The sequence below is a fragment of the Brachycentrus maculatus genome, unplaced genomic scaffold (assembly GCF_059751285.1).
Source record: "Brachycentrus maculatus isolate JH-2025_06_01 unplaced genomic scaffold, ASM5975128v1 h1tg000244l, whole genome shotgun sequence".
Taxonomy (NCBI): Eukaryota; Metazoa; Arthropoda; class Insecta; order Trichoptera; family Brachycentridae; genus Brachycentrus; species Brachycentrus maculatus.
In genome coordinates this window covers 1,443,182-1,462,500 of record NW_028280995.1, presented here as the reverse complement: position 1 = coordinate 1,462,500, position 19,319 = coordinate 1,443,182, and the positions used below count along the sequence as shown (strand labels likewise).

General features: G+C 30.0%; 4 protein-coding genes across 7 annotated transcripts in view; 2 read left to right on the top strand and 2 right to left on the bottom strand.

Moving 5' to 3' along the window:
- Eip63F-1 (Ecdysone-induced protein 63F 1) overlaps nt 1-1,157 on the bottom strand; it is a 127,536-nt gene extending 126,379 nt beyond the window's left edge. For 2 of the 4 annotated variants that reach the window (XM_088265216.1, XM_088265217.1), the window contains exon 1: nt 828-1,040. In XM_088265216.1, coding sequence (XP_088121342.1) covers nt 828-866 — 39 coding nt within the window. In that variant the 5' untranslated portion in view covers nt 867-1,040. Of the gene's footprint in view, nt 1-827 lie in introns of all 4 variants that reach the window. The other 2 variants (XM_088265215.1, XM_088265214.1) reach the window with 2 other exon arrangements.
- Nucleotides 1,158-8,465: 7,308 nt separating this feature from the next.
- Nucleotides 8,466-13,355, bottom strand: Ublcp1 (Ubiquitin-like domain-containing C-terminal domain phosphatase 1). The gene is made up of 5 exons (XM_088265219.1): nt 13,085-13,355; nt 12,083-12,264; nt 10,765-10,900; nt 9,459-9,670; nt 8,466-8,917 (listed from the first exon to the last, which is right to left on the bottom strand). The coding sequence occupies exons 1-5, from the start codon at nt 13,245-13,247 to the stop codon at nt 8,588-8,590; spliced, it is 1,023 nt and encodes a 340-aa protein (XP_088121345.1). The 5' UTR covers nt 13,248-13,355; the 3' UTR covers nt 8,466-8,587.
- An 88-nt stretch (nt 13,356-13,443) lies between these two features.
- On the top strand, nt 13,444-19,145 carry Rpp20 (ribonuclease P protein subunit p20). The gene is made up of 3 exons (XM_088265350.1): nt 13,444-13,620; nt 13,702-13,870; nt 14,709-19,145. The coding sequence occupies exons 1-3, from the start codon at nt 13,465-13,467 to the stop codon at nt 14,810-14,812; spliced, it is 429 nt and encodes a 142-aa protein (XP_088121476.1). The 5' UTR covers nt 13,444-13,464; the 3' UTR covers nt 14,813-19,145.
- On the top strand, nt 14,842-19,145 carry LOC148306293 (transmembrane protein 203). The gene has a single exon (XM_088265351.1). It carries the CDS (start codon nt 14,842-14,844, stop codon nt 15,247-15,249), a length of 408 nt encoding a protein of 135 aa, XP_088121477.1. The 3' UTR covers nt 15,250-19,145.
- Nucleotides 19,146-19,319: the final 174 nt, after the last annotated feature.

Below are 19,319 nucleotides of genomic sequence, written 5' to 3'. Positions count from 1 at the left end.
ATAATTTAATACTATTGGTATTATTTTGTTAACCGTTATTACATGTTTTGTGTATGATTTATTCAAAATAGGTATACAGTAATACTTTTAAAAACTTTAAATAAACATCATTTGAAGAGTCAAGTCTCTAGCACTTCACTTCACGTATCGCTCACTCCTTTTAACACCGTCATATATCAAATATCGTCAATTTTTAGTTGTGTATATTTTCGGAATGCCCAGAAAATGTACTATATCCCAGCAAAAGCGGTATATTTTAAACTTAATATTTACCCGCTACAGGGCAGAAAGTGTTATTTTTGCATTTTGAAGAAAAGGTATTGTTTAATTATTTTTTTAAATATACTAAATATTTTTCAAATGTAGAACAAACATTCAGGTTTTACCTGAAAAGATCTGTTGCACAGTAAAAAGTTCAATAAATGGCTTGATATTTATTTTTAATACACTTTATTATATTCTTAAACTTTAAAAACGATCTCCTGAAAAATCAAGTTTTTTTTATTTATAACGTCGTTGAAAGGAGTGAGCGGTATGTAATATTACACCATATACCTTTTCTATATTAGTATTTTTATGCTGATTGTATTGTTGTTTTATTTTAAGATTTTTGATGGCTTTTTTGTATTATTTATCAAATTATTTCATATAAATTTAAATCCCTTTGTTGATTTAAATCGGTTTTTATAAGTGAACATATTCACAGTGCACGAGTGTAAAATAAGCAGCAATAGAGCCATGATTGTGCATTCTACATATGTACACTACAAGTAATATATACACTAAATAACTAAGTGCTATTAATATGAAAATAAGCAAAGCCTTACTTTCGGCTTGGACAGATGAAAGCACCAACACACACACATGCTAGCCGCCGAATCACTGGTTAATTGAACATTCTGCAATCGCACGTGCCGAAATTACAATAGAATTAGAAAGCACGTACTTCGAACTTGTTGAAAAGCGCCGAGTATATCATTCGTGACGGCGGGAAAATTGAAATGATTTGTAGCGAAAAGCGCGAGACGTCGTTCCGTACTGAGGCGGGACCGCCGGCGGCCGATCCGCGCGGGTCCCGTGTTTGGCAACAACATGGAAATAGCTCCCACGCCGCCATTGTTCCGCTCCTTGGTCCTCCGTTCTCCCGCGCTGATCGTTGTACTAGCATATAACGACTGTACAGTAAACCCTCCTATAAAGTTGAGGTAGGTACTGCGAAATCGGAGGGAACGTCATAAGGGGTTTATCAAACCCTTATCCGCACCCCAATTGAATTGCATTATTTGTGTGAATACATTTTTTTATTTAAAAAAAATAAGATAATTATTATTATTATCATATAATTTATCTTGATATAAGATCTTCTTCAAACCGTCATCCATTTATCTTAGGTAGGTACCGCGAAATCGGAGGGAACGTTAAAAGGGGTTAATCAAACCCTTATCCGCACCCCAATTAAATTGCATTATTTGTGTGAATACATTTTTTTTATTTAAAAAAATAAGATTATTATTATTATTATCATATAATTTATCTTGATATAAGATCTTCTTCAAACCGTCATCCATTTATCTTAGGTAGGTACCGCGAAATCGGAGGGAACGTTAAAAGGGGTTAATCAAACCCTTATCCGCACCCCAATTGAATTGCATTATTTGTGTGAATACATTTTTTTTATTTAAAAAAATAAGATAGGTAATTATTATTATTATCATATAATTTATCTTTATATAAGATCTTCTTCAAACCGTCATCCATTTATCTTAGATAGGTACCGCGAAATCGGAGGGAACGTTATAAGGGGTTAATCAAACCCTTATCCGCACCCCAATTAAATTGCATTATTTGTGTGAATACATTTTTTTATTTAAAAAAATAAGATAATTATTATTATTATCATATAATTTATCTTGATACAAGATCTTCTTCAAACCGTCATCCATTTATCTTGCATCGATCATATAATGGTTGAAAAAAAAATCATAATAAAGTTGGTCGCCCTACCTACTAAAGAAAGTCAGCTAATCATATTAAGTTTTACTGTTGCAAACTTGTCAATTTCTCACTGTACTAAACTGTATTTATTTTGTTAACTTTATTATATATTTTAATATTATTTTGTTGTAATATTTGTTATTTCAAAAAATATATTTTTTAATTTACTTATTTACTCATTTAATCATTTATTTATTCATTTTCTTATATGTACATAACAATTGTTATCATATATTATATAAAAAAAGCATATAAAGCATAAGTTATTACATACACACACATACACATATACATACATACACACATACATACAGGACATACGTATAAGGACAGGTAGAAAAGATAGAAAATAATAAGAAACAATGTTAATGAACGTCTCGTCACGGGTTCTGCCTAGTAAGACGTTCATACAAAAATTAAACATGTAAAATATGTAGGGAAATATGAGAGATCAAAGATGTCGTCAGGTGGGGGAGGCAACGAAAGAGGCAATGGTATGCGCATGTGAGGAGAATGAAACCATCCAGACTCCCCCACATTACACTGCACGGCCAACCCCAAGGTAGTCGGCTCCCGGGCAGCTCATCAAAGAGGTGGATTGACAGCAGCTGTCAATCCATGTGTCCAAACTTAAAACACAGCAAGGGACTTTTTTTGAAAGACGTTTTTTTTGCATTTTTGGACTAATTCAAATCTATGCAGCATATGTTAGATTTTAGTTTTGAGTGTGTAAATGGTGCTATGGTGGTGAAGGGTGGTATTGTTTGCATGCTTTGGTAGTGATTGTCCTGACGAAGAGACGGGTACGACTCGAAACCGGTAGACAATAAAAATCTCAGTTAGTGGTTATATTAAAATAATTTATTTATTAATTTTTTATTTTTTTTAAGTGGTTATATACTAATATTATCAACATTTTTGTAAAAAAATAAATAAGTAAAAATGACTAACCACAAAAAAATGCTTTAAATATTAATAGTATTGAGAAAATTATAATCTACTTAGTCCAAAAATGCAATTAAAAGTTTTAAAATAAAATGTCCGTTACTGTCTTTTAAGTTTGGACAGCCAAGCTGGAAATCGACATCGCAGGAGGCTAATCCGTCTTAAAAACAGGACCCAAGGCCTACACCAAGCAGAGGAAGAAGAAGTATTGTAACTAACTAACTAACTAACCATCACGCCGCTTCCCCGCAGGGGTAGACAGAGAGAATAGAACGCCACACCACTCTGTCTTTGCAAACATTCTTTGCCTCTTCCACGTTCATGCATCTCCTCATACATACCCGCCGATTGTTACGACTCCTTACCTGACCACTTTTAAGTATTTGGCATACCTGATCGTGCCATGTTTTTCTCGGTCTTCCTCTGCTCTTTTTTCCACTTACATTCGCCTCATAAATTTGTTTTACCGTTCTTTCCTCACTCATTCGTTCTACATGTCCAAACCATCTCATTACACCTTTCTTAATTTTATCGATAATGCTTATCTCAGCTTTGCATTCCTTCCTTATTTCACTATTCGCACATCTATCATACATCGTTTTGTCGCACATTCTTCTGAGAGATCGCATTTCGACTGCATTCAGTCTACTTTCATCCTTCTTTTGCCAACTCCATGTTTACTTCCATCCATTAGAGTTGGAACCAGAACTCCGTGATGCACTGCCAGTTTAGCTTCCGCTGATAGGTTTTTATTTGCCATAACTGATTTCAGTGCACCATTCACTTTGTTCCCAGCACTCGCTCTCCTTTAAATTAAATAAATAAATAATCTTTGCTCGTTGTTGTGCCGGCGTCACGTGACCGCGCTGACTAGAGCGGTTAATTTTAAACGCCGATACACACATATCGACGGAGTGTTGGCTGAACTCGGTCTAATTTAGATGCGACGAATGGGCATTGGCTCGATTATGTTTGAAATAGTTTCGACGCAATCAGCGAGAGTGCCAAATATAAATCGTTTGTCTTTCGGACGAATCAACTCGCGCCGCGAAGTATAGTGCAATTGGAGATCGCTTCTTTTACAAAATTTGCCATTCAAATGCGCATTTCCGGTAGCTATCTTCCCTTATGGACCAATATACGATAAATCGCAACTAAATATTCTCTAAGCCCAGGCAACAGGACGTAATTGATTTTCACTTTAAACACCGTTTTTGTATTGCAAAAAATTAGTTTTTCTTCGAAATAAATATATTGAATAAAATAACAACTCGCTCACTTCTTTCAACGTCTTATATAAAAAAACTTGATTTTTCAGGAGATCGTTTATAATGTTTAATAATATAATAAAATGTAATGAAAATAAATATCAAGACACTTATTAAACTTTTTACTGTGCAACATATCTTTTTACGTAAAACCAAAAGGTTTTTTCTCCATTTGAAAAATATTTAGTAGGTATATTTAAAAAAAAAAATTAAACGATACCTTTTATAAACGGGTAAATATTAAGTTAAAAATATGCCTCTTTTGCTGGGATATAGTACTTTTTATGGGCAATCAGAAAACATGCACAACTGAAAATTGAAGATTTTTTATTTAAGACGTTCTTGAAAGGAGTGAGCGACATGTGTAGAGTTATCATCAGCCTATCACAGGTAATGAACCCTGTTAACACCCAGACTTCCATATTCTTCTTCATCTTTGTTGAGATATCAAAGTGATATCAAGAATTGACCGAATCAAATAAAAATAAACTCTCGATTATTCATAACAAGCCGTTATGTCGGCTCTGTCGGTTATTCGACTCTGACAGTGATTTTCGCATTTTTCACAATACGTTAGCATCCGCGAGATCTTAGTTTTTCTGTTTATTAAAAGATTCGTGTTAAAGAAATTCCGAGCAGTGCGCTGTCGTGTCCCCGAAATAAAAATAGAATCCTTTAATGACGACGTATTTTTGCAACTTTACTAAACTGCTCATCTCGACGGTAATTATCAACAGAGAAAAAACAGATGAACCCTCGAATAAGCAGTTACATTATTATGTATGTATATATATATATATATATATATATATATATATATATATATATATATATATATATATATATATATATATATATATATATATATATATATATATATATATATATATATATATATATATATATATATATATATATATATATATATATATATATATATATATATATATATATATATATATATATATATATATATATATATATATATATATATATATATATATATATATATATATATATATATATATATATATATATATATATATATATATATATATATATATATATATATATATATATATATATATATATATATATATATATATATATATATATATATATATATATATATATATATATATATATATATATATATATATATATATATATATATATATATATATATATATATATATATATATATATATATATATATATATATATATATATATATATATATATATATATATATATATATATATATATATATATATATATATATATATATATATATATATATATATATATATATATATATATATATATATATATATATATATATATATATATATATATATATATATATATATATATATATATATATATATATATATATATATATATATATATATATATATATATATATATATATATATATATATATATATATATATATATATATATATATATTTACATATATATATATATATAAATATAAATATATATATATATATATATATATATATATATATATATATATATATATATATATATATATATATATATATATATATATATATATATATATATATATATTTATATATATATATATATATATATATATGTAAATAAATATAAATATATATATATATATATATATATATATATATATATATATATATATATATATATATATATATATATATATTTATATATATATATATATATATATATATATGTAAATATATATATATATATACATATATATATATATATATATATATATATATATATATATATATATATATATATATATATATATATATATATATATATATATATATATATATATATATATATATATATATATATATATACATATATATATATATATATATATATATATATATATATATATATATATATATATATATATATATATATATATTTATATATATATATATATATATATACATATATATATATATATATATATATATATATATATATATATATATATATATATATATATATATATATATATATATATATATATATATATATATATATATATATATATATAAATATATGTATGTATATAATATATATTAAACCATATCAGCTCCCTATGTGTAGCATATGGAGTCCACAAACTGTCTCCAGGTCCTTCTGTTGGCCGCCAGGTCACTTGCATCCTCCCAAGTCAGGTCGCGTCCCGAAGTTCTAAAAGTATTTAAACTAACTACTGACTAACTAACCATTACGCCGCTTCCCCGCCGGTGTGATGGTTAGTTAGTTACGGCTTTTCCCGCCTGTTTCGACAAGAACCTTGTCATCCTCAGGGTTTATGTACTAATTCTAAAACATTTTAATTCTCATAGTTAGTTATAATTAATTACCCTTCCCTTACGATACCAAAAACTTCCACGCACTTCGTACACCATATGAATATATGATTTTAAAAATTCCTAAATATTGCTTTTATTGAACATTGCGCAGCGAACACGTCAACTCCTACTTGTATCGGATTGCCTACTCACAAGGAGTTTATATCAAATCAGTAAAACTGTAAACAATTAAACTGAATTGAAAAAAAAAACTATTTAAATAAGATTCTTGATATATCGAGATCCCTGGACGTTTTGTGTGACTAAAATGAGTTTTAAAATTAAAGTAAATAGTTTTAAAATTAGTATAATTTTAAAACCCACGTTTTACGATGCTAAAACATTTGATCTAGCATATAAAGTATTACTGAAATTTTCTATAATTCATTCGCCACCATAATTTAGTGATAAGTGCATTTGTTAATCATTTTAAAGGTCAATTAGTGTACAGGATAACTCAATTTTTTTATTCCAGCAGGATGATGTTTTCCTGTACACTATTTTTTTTCTGGTCATCTTGCCTCCACATAACTAACAATCAAGATAGCACTGCATTGATACAATGCAATGCCCTACGCTGCCTTGGGTTAGGAAAATTGGTGATAATAATTATTATTTAGATTTCAGTTTGTTTTTCAAGTGGCGTTGAGTGAAATTATTGTATCTTTTGTATATTTTTTCAACATCCTTCGATTTACTAGGAAATTCATTATCTTGGTAAGCATTTATGCAAAAAAATATGTTTTTTACTTTTTTTAGTGTGGTGTGAATCAAAATAATGATCTGCAAAAACGATAAAATAGTTAACATTCTCGTAATAAAAAAATAATTGTCTTATTAATACAATGTTTTCAATTGTGTCTGCGATTAATCCCACAAGCAAAATAATTGTAAAAATAAATCAGCTGGGAAGATGCCAAAAAGAATGCATGGCTATTAGAAAGTACACAATACATAAACTCATACATTTACATTTGTGTTCTTTCTGCTCTCTTTTGATTTCTAAAATGTTCTACGCATGATTCATTTAGGTATTTATTTCTCGAATATAGCTACTACGACTACGACTAAATAAATTTGAAACCCATGTTTTGCCAACATCGAAGCTATATTTTCCGGTCTGTATAAGCGTAAATTTGATATCCATGTTTTTGCCAAGATCCAAGCTGTATTTTCTGCGTCAAACATATATCATAACGCATTAAAATCATCATGAACTTTTGTTATTTTAATGTCGTAAAAATACAATAACTTATGTATCTTGCCGCTTATAATTTTATATTAAAATTTTCCAACTAAGCTCATTTAAAACATACCTAATTGTAGTAATTACCTTGCGATATTATACTACAATACTTACTTAAACAAAAACTCTTCACATACATTTTTTCCCTGTAAACTCGGATTGTCTTCTTGTTTTGGCTCTTATACGTACCCAAATTGTATAGTCAAGGAGAACTCAGTATTATCATACATATTTCTTGTACTATCCTTTCTTATTAATCTTATATTCATAAAATTAGATCCAAATATATGTATTATACAAAAAAAAAATCATTAATGAAATTTCATTAATCTTATGTTATTAAAATGCCATTATTTTTACATTTGAAGATCTTTATACTGTTAAACATCAATAACTTTTTAAAAAATGTTTTTGTTCAGTAGTATATTAATGAAATCTGATACGCGATTGTTTTTTTTTTTCAATCAAGCGTTCACAGTAAGAGAAATATAACTATATATACATACCTTACTCGGTATACATGTTGAATCCACCAAAGGTCCAAGGATATTAGAATTTTTAAGCATCATATTTTTAAAAACTTATTAGTGATATCCATTGGTATAATAGAAATAAAACAGATGATAATAAATGTAAATATTTATTTTGTTATAATTTATATTAGAAAAACATGTATAACTTATAGGGATGACAGATACAGATGGAACAAGAATACGTTCTGTATCCGCAGAAAATAATTGCGTAGATTATTGAGAATCGTCTTCATCATCGTCAGCCTTTCTCTTACTGGCGCCGTACCTTCTGTCAGAGTCTGTGCACGGAGGGAGATACTTCTCCCATTTTTTATGGTTGAGCTCATCAAAATCGTCACAATGGCGGGCGATGTCTCTTAAATAGGTGGCCAAGTTAAGGAGTTCTCTGTCTTTATCTCTATTGAGATGCGCTTGTCTGAATGCCCTGATCTTTAAACCTGTTTTGGGGTTCATTATAAAGTTGCGCCTTATGTCATCAAACATTATCGTGTTTTTTGAGCTGTACTGGCTAAATTTTCCCCAGATGACGCCTAAAGGTTTCACCTAAAAATAACAAATTATAAATTTATATCACTTCTTATACACTGGGTATGTACATTGGTGGATCATCTGAATAACCAAAACCAACCAGTGGGCAAATAATGATATTAAAATTAAAATAATTTTATGATACGATAAATAAAAGTTAGGATTTCATTCATTTTATTACATTTTATTATATTTTAAAGCAGTAACCTGCAAAGCCTAAATTTTAAAGGCTTGTTTGAGGGTAGAATAGTAAGGACAGGGAAAGTAAGTATGAAAATATACATCACAAACACTCACGCCAATTGAAAATAAATATTTATGAAATTAATTTCGCAATTGGCAGGAATTGAACCAGCGATACTAGTTTAGCCGATAAATATCAGATAATAGTGTTTATGTCAACTGTCACAAGTGTTAATTTATTATATTTAAACTAACTGTCAGTAAAGCTATAGTAATATGGTAAGATGAAATAACTGAAGATCCCAAGCAATTATATCGGATAAATGTTACGTATTTTATTGAAGAAATAATTCAAAGATGATTTAAAACTTACATCAATTATCCCATATTTAGGAGTGTGAACTGTTATCATTGCAAGGTGATCTAAGTAAAATATAATTTTATAATCTTCGTGTGTGGATATACCGAGTAATTTCATTTTCTCCTCAATCCATTTCATCCCGGTTGCAGACCAGATGACAATATCATAATCTTTGTAAGCAGAAGTCAAAAATTCATGGAGAAACGGACGCATCAGCTCATAACCTGAAATATAAAAGCATAACATACTAACAACAGGGTAACCAAATTATAAAGAGAACCTTCTCTGCTCACGCCACATAGCAGCAATCATTATTAATCTCTCCGTGTGTACCCTATGGTACCAAACCATATGTGGCCATAAAATACCAGGTTAGATAGCATGTGGCCCCACGTTTGGGGCGTAGTGATTATTTCAAATATAATGATAATATTTATTGATTATGTGCGTGGCATATCGCTCACTTCTTTCGTAATCGTAAATTTTCAGTTGTGCATGTTTTTGGAATGCCCAGAAAATGTACTATATCCCAGCAAAAGAGGCATATTTTTAACTTAATATTTACCCGCTACAGGGCAGAAAGTCTTGTTTTTGCATTTTGATGAAAATTATTATTTTTTAATTTACAAAATATTTTTCAAATGGAGAAAAAACCTTCAGGTTTTACCTAAAAAGATCTGTTGCACAGTAAAAAGTTCAATAAGTGGCTTGATATTAATTTTTAAAACATTGTATTATATTTTTAAACTTTAAAAACATTCTCCTGAAAAATCAAGTTTTTTTATTTATGACGTTCTTGAAAGGAGTGAGCAATATGCTTAAAATGTTAATATTTAATCTAAAATATTTTAATTTTAAAATAAAAATTCGAAAATATCTATCACAAAGGATAGGTCAGCCATGACTAATATTTTTTTAAAAATTATTTCATTTTATAAAAAAAATGTTGTAAAACATATATGGCTGACTAAGTATTGCACCCACACTTAGTCAAGGTGGAATAAAGATTTATTATTAGTATTTTTATTATTATTATTATTTAATATTGCGCGTAAGTAAGTAATGTATGTCCACTTCCGTGGTGTAATGGTCAGTGTGTTTAGCTACCGTGCTGGAGGTCCCGGGTTCGATTCCCAGGGGGGTGAAAATAAATATTAGTGATTTGGACTGGTTCCTGGAGCGCAAGAGTGATCACCTTGCCTTCATGTAAGTAATGATCAGGATAACACTGCGTCAAATCGATGCGGTGCCTTATGCACCATTGGGTGCGGATAAGGGTTATAAGTAAAAAAATAAGTAAGTAATAAATTACCCTTACCAGTTTCAGCAGCGGAACGGTGATCAAATAATGTGTAATCTATATCTAACACTAGAAGTTTTTTGCCTGATCTTGGTTCATTCAACATATTGATTTTATATTCCTTGATTCTTTTTTCAATTTTTTGAAGGTATATCTGAAAATTCATAAAACCATCATTACAATACAAAATTAGATAAAATAAATTGTTTGTTTCAATGTACCTTAAAACAGAACAATTGTAAAGTATACGACGATAAGAGAAACTCACATTTTCCCAAAAACATTTACTAAACATATTTAAAACATTTTGTGTCGGGTCGTGGCCCTGTGGTTAGTGTCACAGACTCTTAAGTTAGAGTTTCTCGGTTCGAACCCACTCTACCACAATTTGATACCTATTTCTAATAATGAACCGCTTAGGCTCACAGAAATAGTATGAAAATGAAATATTTGTAGGCGTCTAGCTACACCGCCAAATTGGCACCGCTGAAAAATACGAATTCGCTACGGAGATTCCCGAACGAAATCAACGATCGCGGCCAACCAAAGAGAAGAGGCCGAGATTCGCCTGCACTGCTTGGTCCTAACGGACGTGTTTATCTAGCTTCACATTTGTACTTTCATATTTCATAAATTCATTAGATTAAGTATTAATATTAAGTATCAATAGTAATTGTAATGTACGAGCTTATATAAATAAACGATCTGTAAGTAAGAATTCTTTAAAAATCCTTTTCTGGCTTCCCGTTTCAATAACGCACACACGCACGAGGTGACCAAATTGACCCCGATGTACCCGGTTGACTAAATATTTGTGTAAAAAATAAAAATATATATATTTTTTTAATAAAAATAAAAAATAATAAAAATAAGTGCAAAATGTTATTTGAGAACTTAAAGTAAATATTAAGATATAAATAAACCTGAAACATCGGTAAAAAATTAAGATGCTTCTTCTTTCTTTACATGTGTTGCCTCGGTGCTTCTCACAGATTGGACGTCCATTGTAAATTTTACCAATGTCTCGTATCTAGGATTAGATTAATATTAGAGTGAAAAAGACACTTATATTTACTTTCACCACTCCTAGGAATCGAGCCCAGGACTTCCAGCATGGTAAACAAATGTGCTAACCAGCAGAGGTGTGCATTCTATATAGGCAGAAAAGCAGTGCCTACCCTGGATTACTCGCGAACAATATAGAAACTTGACCAGTGCCTACTGTGCCTTATTCTTACCCAACCCTACTGTTTACTCTGATTAAAAACTCTGTGCACGCCACTGCTACACTATGGAGATGGACATAATAAGGATAATAATAAATTAAGGTTTTTACATTAGAACTTTCAATGGCTATTTCTTCATCTTCAATGTCTAGATCATTAATAACATCTTCGGAACCAGTAGGTTGGCTGCACGCATCTTGTATAGCTTCTTCCAGGGACCCCATCATCATTATTTTGAAATTTGGTTTTAAGTTTATTTCGGCAAGAGTACAACTGTCTTCTGCTGATTTACCTGAAATCAATACACATAATTACTATTTACAAAATTAAAATATACAAAACCTGTGTGTGATCCATTGTGACATATGAGATTGAATGCAGAGCAGACACCGTAGTAACAAAAAAATGCGCTAAGAGTGTCAGAAATGAAGACTCTAAGGAGCATATCAGGCAAGAGTCTACTAGATAGAATAAGGAACACCAGGATAAGAGAAATATGCGAGATCGAAGATGTCGTTAGTTGGAAGACAACGAAGAAGACAATGGTACATGCATGTGAGGATAATGGAACCATCTAGACTCCACCACGTTGCATTGCACGGGTAACCCCAAGGTAGACGACTTCCAGGCAGACCACCAAAGGGATGGATTAGCAGCTGGAAATCGATATCGCAAGAGGCTAATCCCTATTAAAAACAGGTCACAAGGTCTACACCAAGAAGAAGAAGAAGAGAAGACTATTGCAACATACAGTGATATGAAAAGTGTATAACCTTCAAATGATCAGTCCAAAGCATGCATGTCTAAAATTGATTTAAAATTTTAAAACGCAACTACAGTGATACAAAAATGCGTAATTTGACGTATTTATTTCTAACTGTCCTTCCAATAACCTAATGGTATTCTGCAGGTACAGTTACACATAAATTGGATAATATTATGTACATAACCTCTATTTCCGTATAACTACAATACCGGTATTTGGTAGGTACTTAGTCGTTGCTTATAATATAGGTTATTCATAATAATAGCTTGAAAATGTTGCCAATTATGAGCGTGTCATAATCTTAACATAATCCAAGTTGTTATTCGTTCAAAATCAGCCTTCTTACCTTTATATTTGATATTTAGTAATTTTTGTCGTGCACACCGAACTCCTGTCTGTACTTCGATTAATTCCTTCAATTTTTTCACAGTGTCATTAGCGGTCAAATCTTTGATTTCATACTCTTTGCCACTCCACTTTACAACAATATTTATTTTATCCGTATCCATTGTAAATTCAATATTATAGAAATCAACGTTGTCAAACCGAACAATATTGCGTTATAGTTGACAACAACCGCCGAAGACAAACACACCGTGTCGCATCTGTCAAAATACAGATTGCCAACCTGAAATAATTGCGATTTTAATATTTTTAATTCTGAGTCCCTACTTAGGCTCTCCATAGATGTTTTTGTGAATCGGCAACATTATAGCTCATGTCACAATGGCAGATGAAAACCGTTCAGTCGAAAAACCAAAAATTACTCAAAAGAAGAATGCAAATTCGTCTAATCGAGGATATACAATAAAGAAAAGAGTTCCATCTAGAACAGTTACTAGAGACAATGATATATATATTACCAAGAAAACCAGTTTTAAGGTAAACGTTTAAAAACGTACTTGTCTTATGTGTGAGGATTGTGTCCCTAACCAAATTTTCTAATTTTCCAATTTTATACAGGCTCAGTTGGAGAAATGTTCAAGCCTTCTCTTGAACGGGGAAAAGGAAATATTCTTACATGGTTTGGGAGCCGCTATATGCAGGTGCATTAATTTGGCATTGCAACTAGAAACTGCATTTCGTGGAACTTGTCAAATCGAAGTTAATACTTCAACGCAAGATTTAATAGGTAAATATTGTATTTATTGATTTTTAGTTTTAGTAATGTCCTGATCAAGCAACGATTAAGTAAAGATATGTTGATTTATGTTTAAGGAATTGATGTATAAAAAGTGTAGTGCTTAGTCGTTAATTTTATGAGTTATAGATAAAAATACTTATTTTCATTGTATTTGATCTAGTTAACTAGATGAACTAAAATACTCGTACAATTAGTGAATGTTCAAGTTACCCAGTAAACCGTGGTAATATTAAAAACCACTGTAATGTATTTTTTTATTTTAATGTAAAACAAGAATATATTATAATTTACATTTGAAGCACTAACTTTGTGATTTTCCAATTTTTAACTAAAATGAAACGTTGTTTTAAAATCACTTTAAATAGTTACATTTCAAGAATATATTTTTATAAAGTCTGTCTCTTTTTGTTCCTAAACCTAAGAATCGATATTGTAACCTTATTTAAAATACATAATAACGAGATTTGCAACTATTTTTTATGCAGCTATATTTCGTATGTAGAATAGTGCATTTATCAAAGATATATAAACTGTTTATATTTAGAACACCGCACCAGTTATAAGTAACATAAAAATTGTCTAATGAAATATCACTTTTATTCAATGTTACCGAAGAACTCTAAATTACTAAAACTAACTAACTTACCATCACACCGCTTCACAGCAGGGGTAGGCAGAGAGAATAGAACGCCACACCACTCTGTCTTTGCAAACATTCTTCGCCTCTTCCACGTTCATGCATCTCCTCACACATACCCGCCGATTGTTTCGACGCCTTAAATTACCCAGATTTATTATATTACTATTTATATTTCATATATTTCAGATGACCTGGAACCTACTACTGATGAAGGAGAATTTGGATCCCAAGTCAGACATAATTCTGCTGTTCATATAAGAGTATATCGTACGGCTTGCCTTGAATCCTAGTGAAAAATATATTTATATTTGGAAACACAATGTTCTTTACTCTTAAGGAAATAGTTTCGTGGATTGGATTGACGGTTTTTGAAATCTGGATAAATCTTTTAGCTCTAGCGATATTTTCAGTTTTGCTAGCTCTAAAAGTTGACGGGGTCATTTCAGAATCTTGGTGGATCATATTTTCGCCGCTATTTATCAGCGATGGTCTGAATGCATATTTTTGTGTGATTATTTTCATACGTCTCAATCTATGCACTACCCTCAAGCAGTCTCTCTATCGAACTTCATGGAGTCTAATATTCTTAGGACTAACTTTTGTATTTAAATTTCTACTCTGTAAGAGGTTGACCGGCCAGTCGCAGGTTGATTACAGCGAAATATTTGCCCCACTTTTTATATTACTTCAATTGATTGCCGTTCGTGCCTGTCAACTGCATCAATAACATTCACTTCTTTTTATTAATCATTACCGCATATGATATACACTAATGTTATTAATAATTAATTACATATTTTTTAAAAATAACTTTTATAAGCAGTAAAAAAAAATTTTATTTAAATAAATTGTTTATATCAACATTTTTTTTCAGTTAATGTTTTACTTAGTAAATACCACTATTTCTTAAAATCTACTGTGACACGTGTTTCGATGCATTCCGCATCATTTTCAAACACCGTATGTGAAGCTAATTCTAAACTTTAGAGTTGGGTCCTTGGGACGTTGAAGGTTGAAGAGGGGGTAGTAGCTGTTTCTTATTTTTATTTATTAATTAAATTTTTATTTTTATTTTTATTTCTTATCAGAGGGAACATAGACAAAAGGGGGGAGGCTTTAGTCATTGTCATATTGTTAATTATGGGTTTATTGTTATTTATATTCTTATGAATTTCTATTGTTTCAAAATGCTGCAGTTTATGGCTTTTCGTATTGATTATTTTTAGGATTTCTACGTTGTTGTGGTTAAATTTGTGATCATTATCTATTAAATGGTTAGCGAATTCCGAAAAATTATTATTTCTCAAACATAATTCATGTTCCCTGATTCTTGTTTTGAATTTTCGGGAAGTCATACCAATATACGAGCTTCCACAGTCGCAGTTTAATTTATATATGCCACTATTGTCCAATATATTTTCAGGATTATTTTGTGTTTTAAAGATTTTAGTTAAATTATTTTTTGTGTAAAATGCTGGTTTTATATTATTTGGGAATTTTTTGGTAATTTTATGTGATGTTTTATTTATGTAAATGATTCTTTTCCAGTTGGTTTTTACTTTTTCACTATACGTATCGGCTGAGTAGAGAAATGTTTTTGTTAAAATCTTTTTATTTTTACGCGCCAATATCGCGTCTATTATATTTGGGTTATAACCGTTATTGTAAGCAATTTGTTTAATTGTATTTATTTCTCTTTTGAACTTATTGTCATTTAATGGGAATTGTAGTGCTCTATGGATCATGGAGTTAAAGATCAAGAAGACGATAAGAGAGTGTCCCATCACATGTGGGAAGCTACAATTCAATCAACACGTGGCAAGGAACCCGAGACCTCCCCGCCTGTATGGATTGCCAAAGTTACATAAACAATGCATCCCAATACGTCCCGTCGTCCCTACCTTCTCTGCGCCTAATTATTATTTGTCTAAAAAATTAAATCATATGCTAAATTTTAACCACATTTTCACACCTAGTTATACAATTAAAAATAGTTTCGAATTAATTGACAGATTGAAAGACATAGAAATTTTAGACAATTCCAAACTAATTTCTTTTGACATCGTGAACCTATTTACTAATGTACCGGTGAACGATTGCAAAAGAATTGTCAACAACTTACTAAAGGCCTCACCTTTAGATAAAAGCATTGTAAAGGAGATGCTTAAACTACTAGATGTATGCACTAATCAGAATTATTTTAATTTCAATAATAAAATATATGTCCAATCTAACGGCTTACCCATGGGATCTCCTTTGTCCCCAATTCTTGCGGACATTTTCATAAATAACTTAGAGAATGAAATCTTTAAGTCTAAGCATCCCCTACTCAAATTTGTAAAAAACTGGTTCAGGTACGTTGACGATATATTGGTAATTTGGGAAGGAACAACAAGACAATTGGATTCCTTTCTAAATTTTATCAATATATTTAACGATAAAATACAATTTACATTAGAAAATAACGGAGGTAAACAAATCAATTTCTTAGACCTCAGTTTAGAAATTATAGATAAAAAAATTACTTTTGATGTATATCATAAACCCACACATACAGATACTGTAATTCCCTCTTGTTCAGCCCATCCACTTAATCATAAACTAGCTAGCTTTAACTCCATGATCCATAGAGCACTACAATTCCCATTAAATGACAATAAGTTCAAAAGAGAAATAAATACAATTAAACAAATTGCTTACAATAACGGTTATAACCCAAATATAATAGACGCGATATTGGCGCGTAAAAATAAAAAGATTTTAACAAAAACATTTCTCTACTCAGCCGATACGTATAGTGAAAAAGTAAAAACCAACTGGAAAAGAATCATTTACATAAATAAAACATCACATAAAATTACCAAAAAATTCCCAAATAATATAAAACCAGCATTTTACACAAAAAATAATTTAACTAAAATCTTTAAAACACAAAATAATCCTGAAAATATATTGGACAATAGTGGCATATATAAATTAAACTGCGACTGTGGAAGCTCGTATATTGGTATGACTTCCCGAAAATTCAAAACAAGAATCAGGGAACATGAATTATGTTTGAGAAATAATAATTTTTCGGAATTCGCTAACCATTTAATAGATAATGATCACAAATTTAACCACAACAACGTAGAAATCCTAAAAATAATCAATACGAAAAGCCATAAACTGCAGCATTTTGAAACAATAGAAATTCATAAGAATATAAATAACAATAAACCCATAATTAACAATATGACAATGACTAAAGCCTCCCCCCTTTTGTCTATGTTCCCTCTGATAAGAAATAAAAATAAAAATAAAAATTTAATTAATAAATAAAAATAAGAAACAGCTACTACCCCCTCTTCAACCTTCAACGTCCCAAGGACCCAACTCTAAAGTTTAGAATTAGCTTCACATACGGTGTTTGAAAATGATGCGGAATGCATCGAAACACGTGTCACAGTAGATTTTAAGAAATAGTGGTATTTACTAAGTAAAACATTAATTAAAAATGGATAGATTTTACCACAAAGTGACTGCCGAATCAATTAATGAAATTTTTTTTCAGTTTTATTTTCTGATTAATTATTTGCCAACATTTAAAGTAATGCAACTTTTTTATTACATAGTTGCATATTTTACTTAATGACACATGAAGATATAGATTTTCTGTTAAGCTCCAAAAATATATATAATATGATATGAATATTGTTTAAAATTCTTGATATTTTTTCACATATCGCTCACTCCTTTCAAGAACGTCATAAATAAAAAAACTTGATTTTTCAGGAAAACGTTTTAAAAGATTAAAAATATAACACAATGTATTAAAATAAATATCAAGCCACTTATTGATATTTTTACTGTGCAACAGATCTATTTAGGTAAAACCTGAAGGTTTTTTCTCCATTTGAAAAATATTTAGTTTATTTAAAAAATAATTAAACAATATTTTTTCATCAAAATGCAAAAACAACATTTTCTGCCCTGTAGCGGGTAAATATTAAGTCAAAAATATGGATATAGTACATTTTCTGGGCATACCGATAACCTGCACAACTGAAATTTGACGATTTTTGATTTATGACGTCTTGAAAGGAGTTAGCGACATGACCTTTCAAAGGAAACTTTTGCAATTGTTACATTTGATACTTCCTTTTTTGAAACTGGGAATGTTTTAAAGGTTTACGAAGTTTCAATAGATTTGTGACGCTTCCAGTTTTTTTTTTATTATTGTTAAACTGAATACAGCTAGAAATTTTTTCACCCTTGGTGGGCAATCTAACTGTAATAATTTATAATCGCGATTCAGAAACTTTTTTCAAGGTGCCAAGTGAATTGATTTTAGAGCTAGACATATAATGAGGTAAGAATAGAAGTAGCCTTCACTTGATTCAAATCTTTAGGAATATTTCTGAATACACCGGTGAATATTAACACCTGATTCCCAACACTGGCTTATAGTACAGGTACCGTAGAACGGGGCTAATTGAAATTTGATGTGTTACTTGAGCCCAGTACAAAAAAAAATTTAGATCTGTATCTGGTCTACAATAATGAACTTATCGACATGATTCATTGTTTCCCTGACATATTGTCATGATACATTCATTATTGTAGACCAAATACAGATTTAAATATTTTTTGTACTGGGTTCGAGTAACACATCAAAGTTCAAGTAGCCTCGTTCTACGGTAACTCAGAAAAAAAATAAAATCATGTTTGTAAGAATTTTTGTTTATTATTTATAAATACGTAAAGCTTATTTTTAAGAACATTACGTTCTAAAAAGCTTTGTATAGATAAAGAAAA

Bases quoted from the DNA above. Each gene is read 5' to 3' on its own strand.
- LOC148306293 (XM_088265351.1), top strand. From the start codon at position 14,842: ATGTTCTTTACTCTTAAGGAAATAGTTTCGTGGATTGGATTGACGGTT.
- Ublcp1 (XM_088265219.1), bottom strand. From the start codon at position 13,247: ATGGATACGGATAAAATAAATATTGTTGTAAAGTGGAGTGGCAAAGAG. The intron at 10,901-12,082 runs GTAAAAACCTTA...ATGAATTTTCAG, and splicing joins TAGCCATTGAAAGTTCTAAT to ATATACCTTCAAAAAATTGA. The intron at 8,918-9,458 runs GTAAGTTTTAAA...TGTTATTTTTAG, and splicing joins CTAAATATGGGATAATTGAT to GTGAAACCTTTAGGCGTCAT.
- Rpp20 (XM_088265350.1), top strand. From the start codon at position 13,465: ATGGCAGATGAAAACCGTTCAGTCGAAAAACCAAAAATTACTCAAAAG. The intron at 13,621-13,701 runs GTAAACGTTTAA...AATTTTATACAG, and splicing joins CCAAGAAAACCAGTTTTAAG to GCTCAGTTGGAGAAATGTTC. The intron at 13,871-14,708 runs GTAAATATTGTA...CATATATTTCAG, and splicing joins TTCAACGCAAGATTTAATAG to ATGACCTGGAACCTACTACT.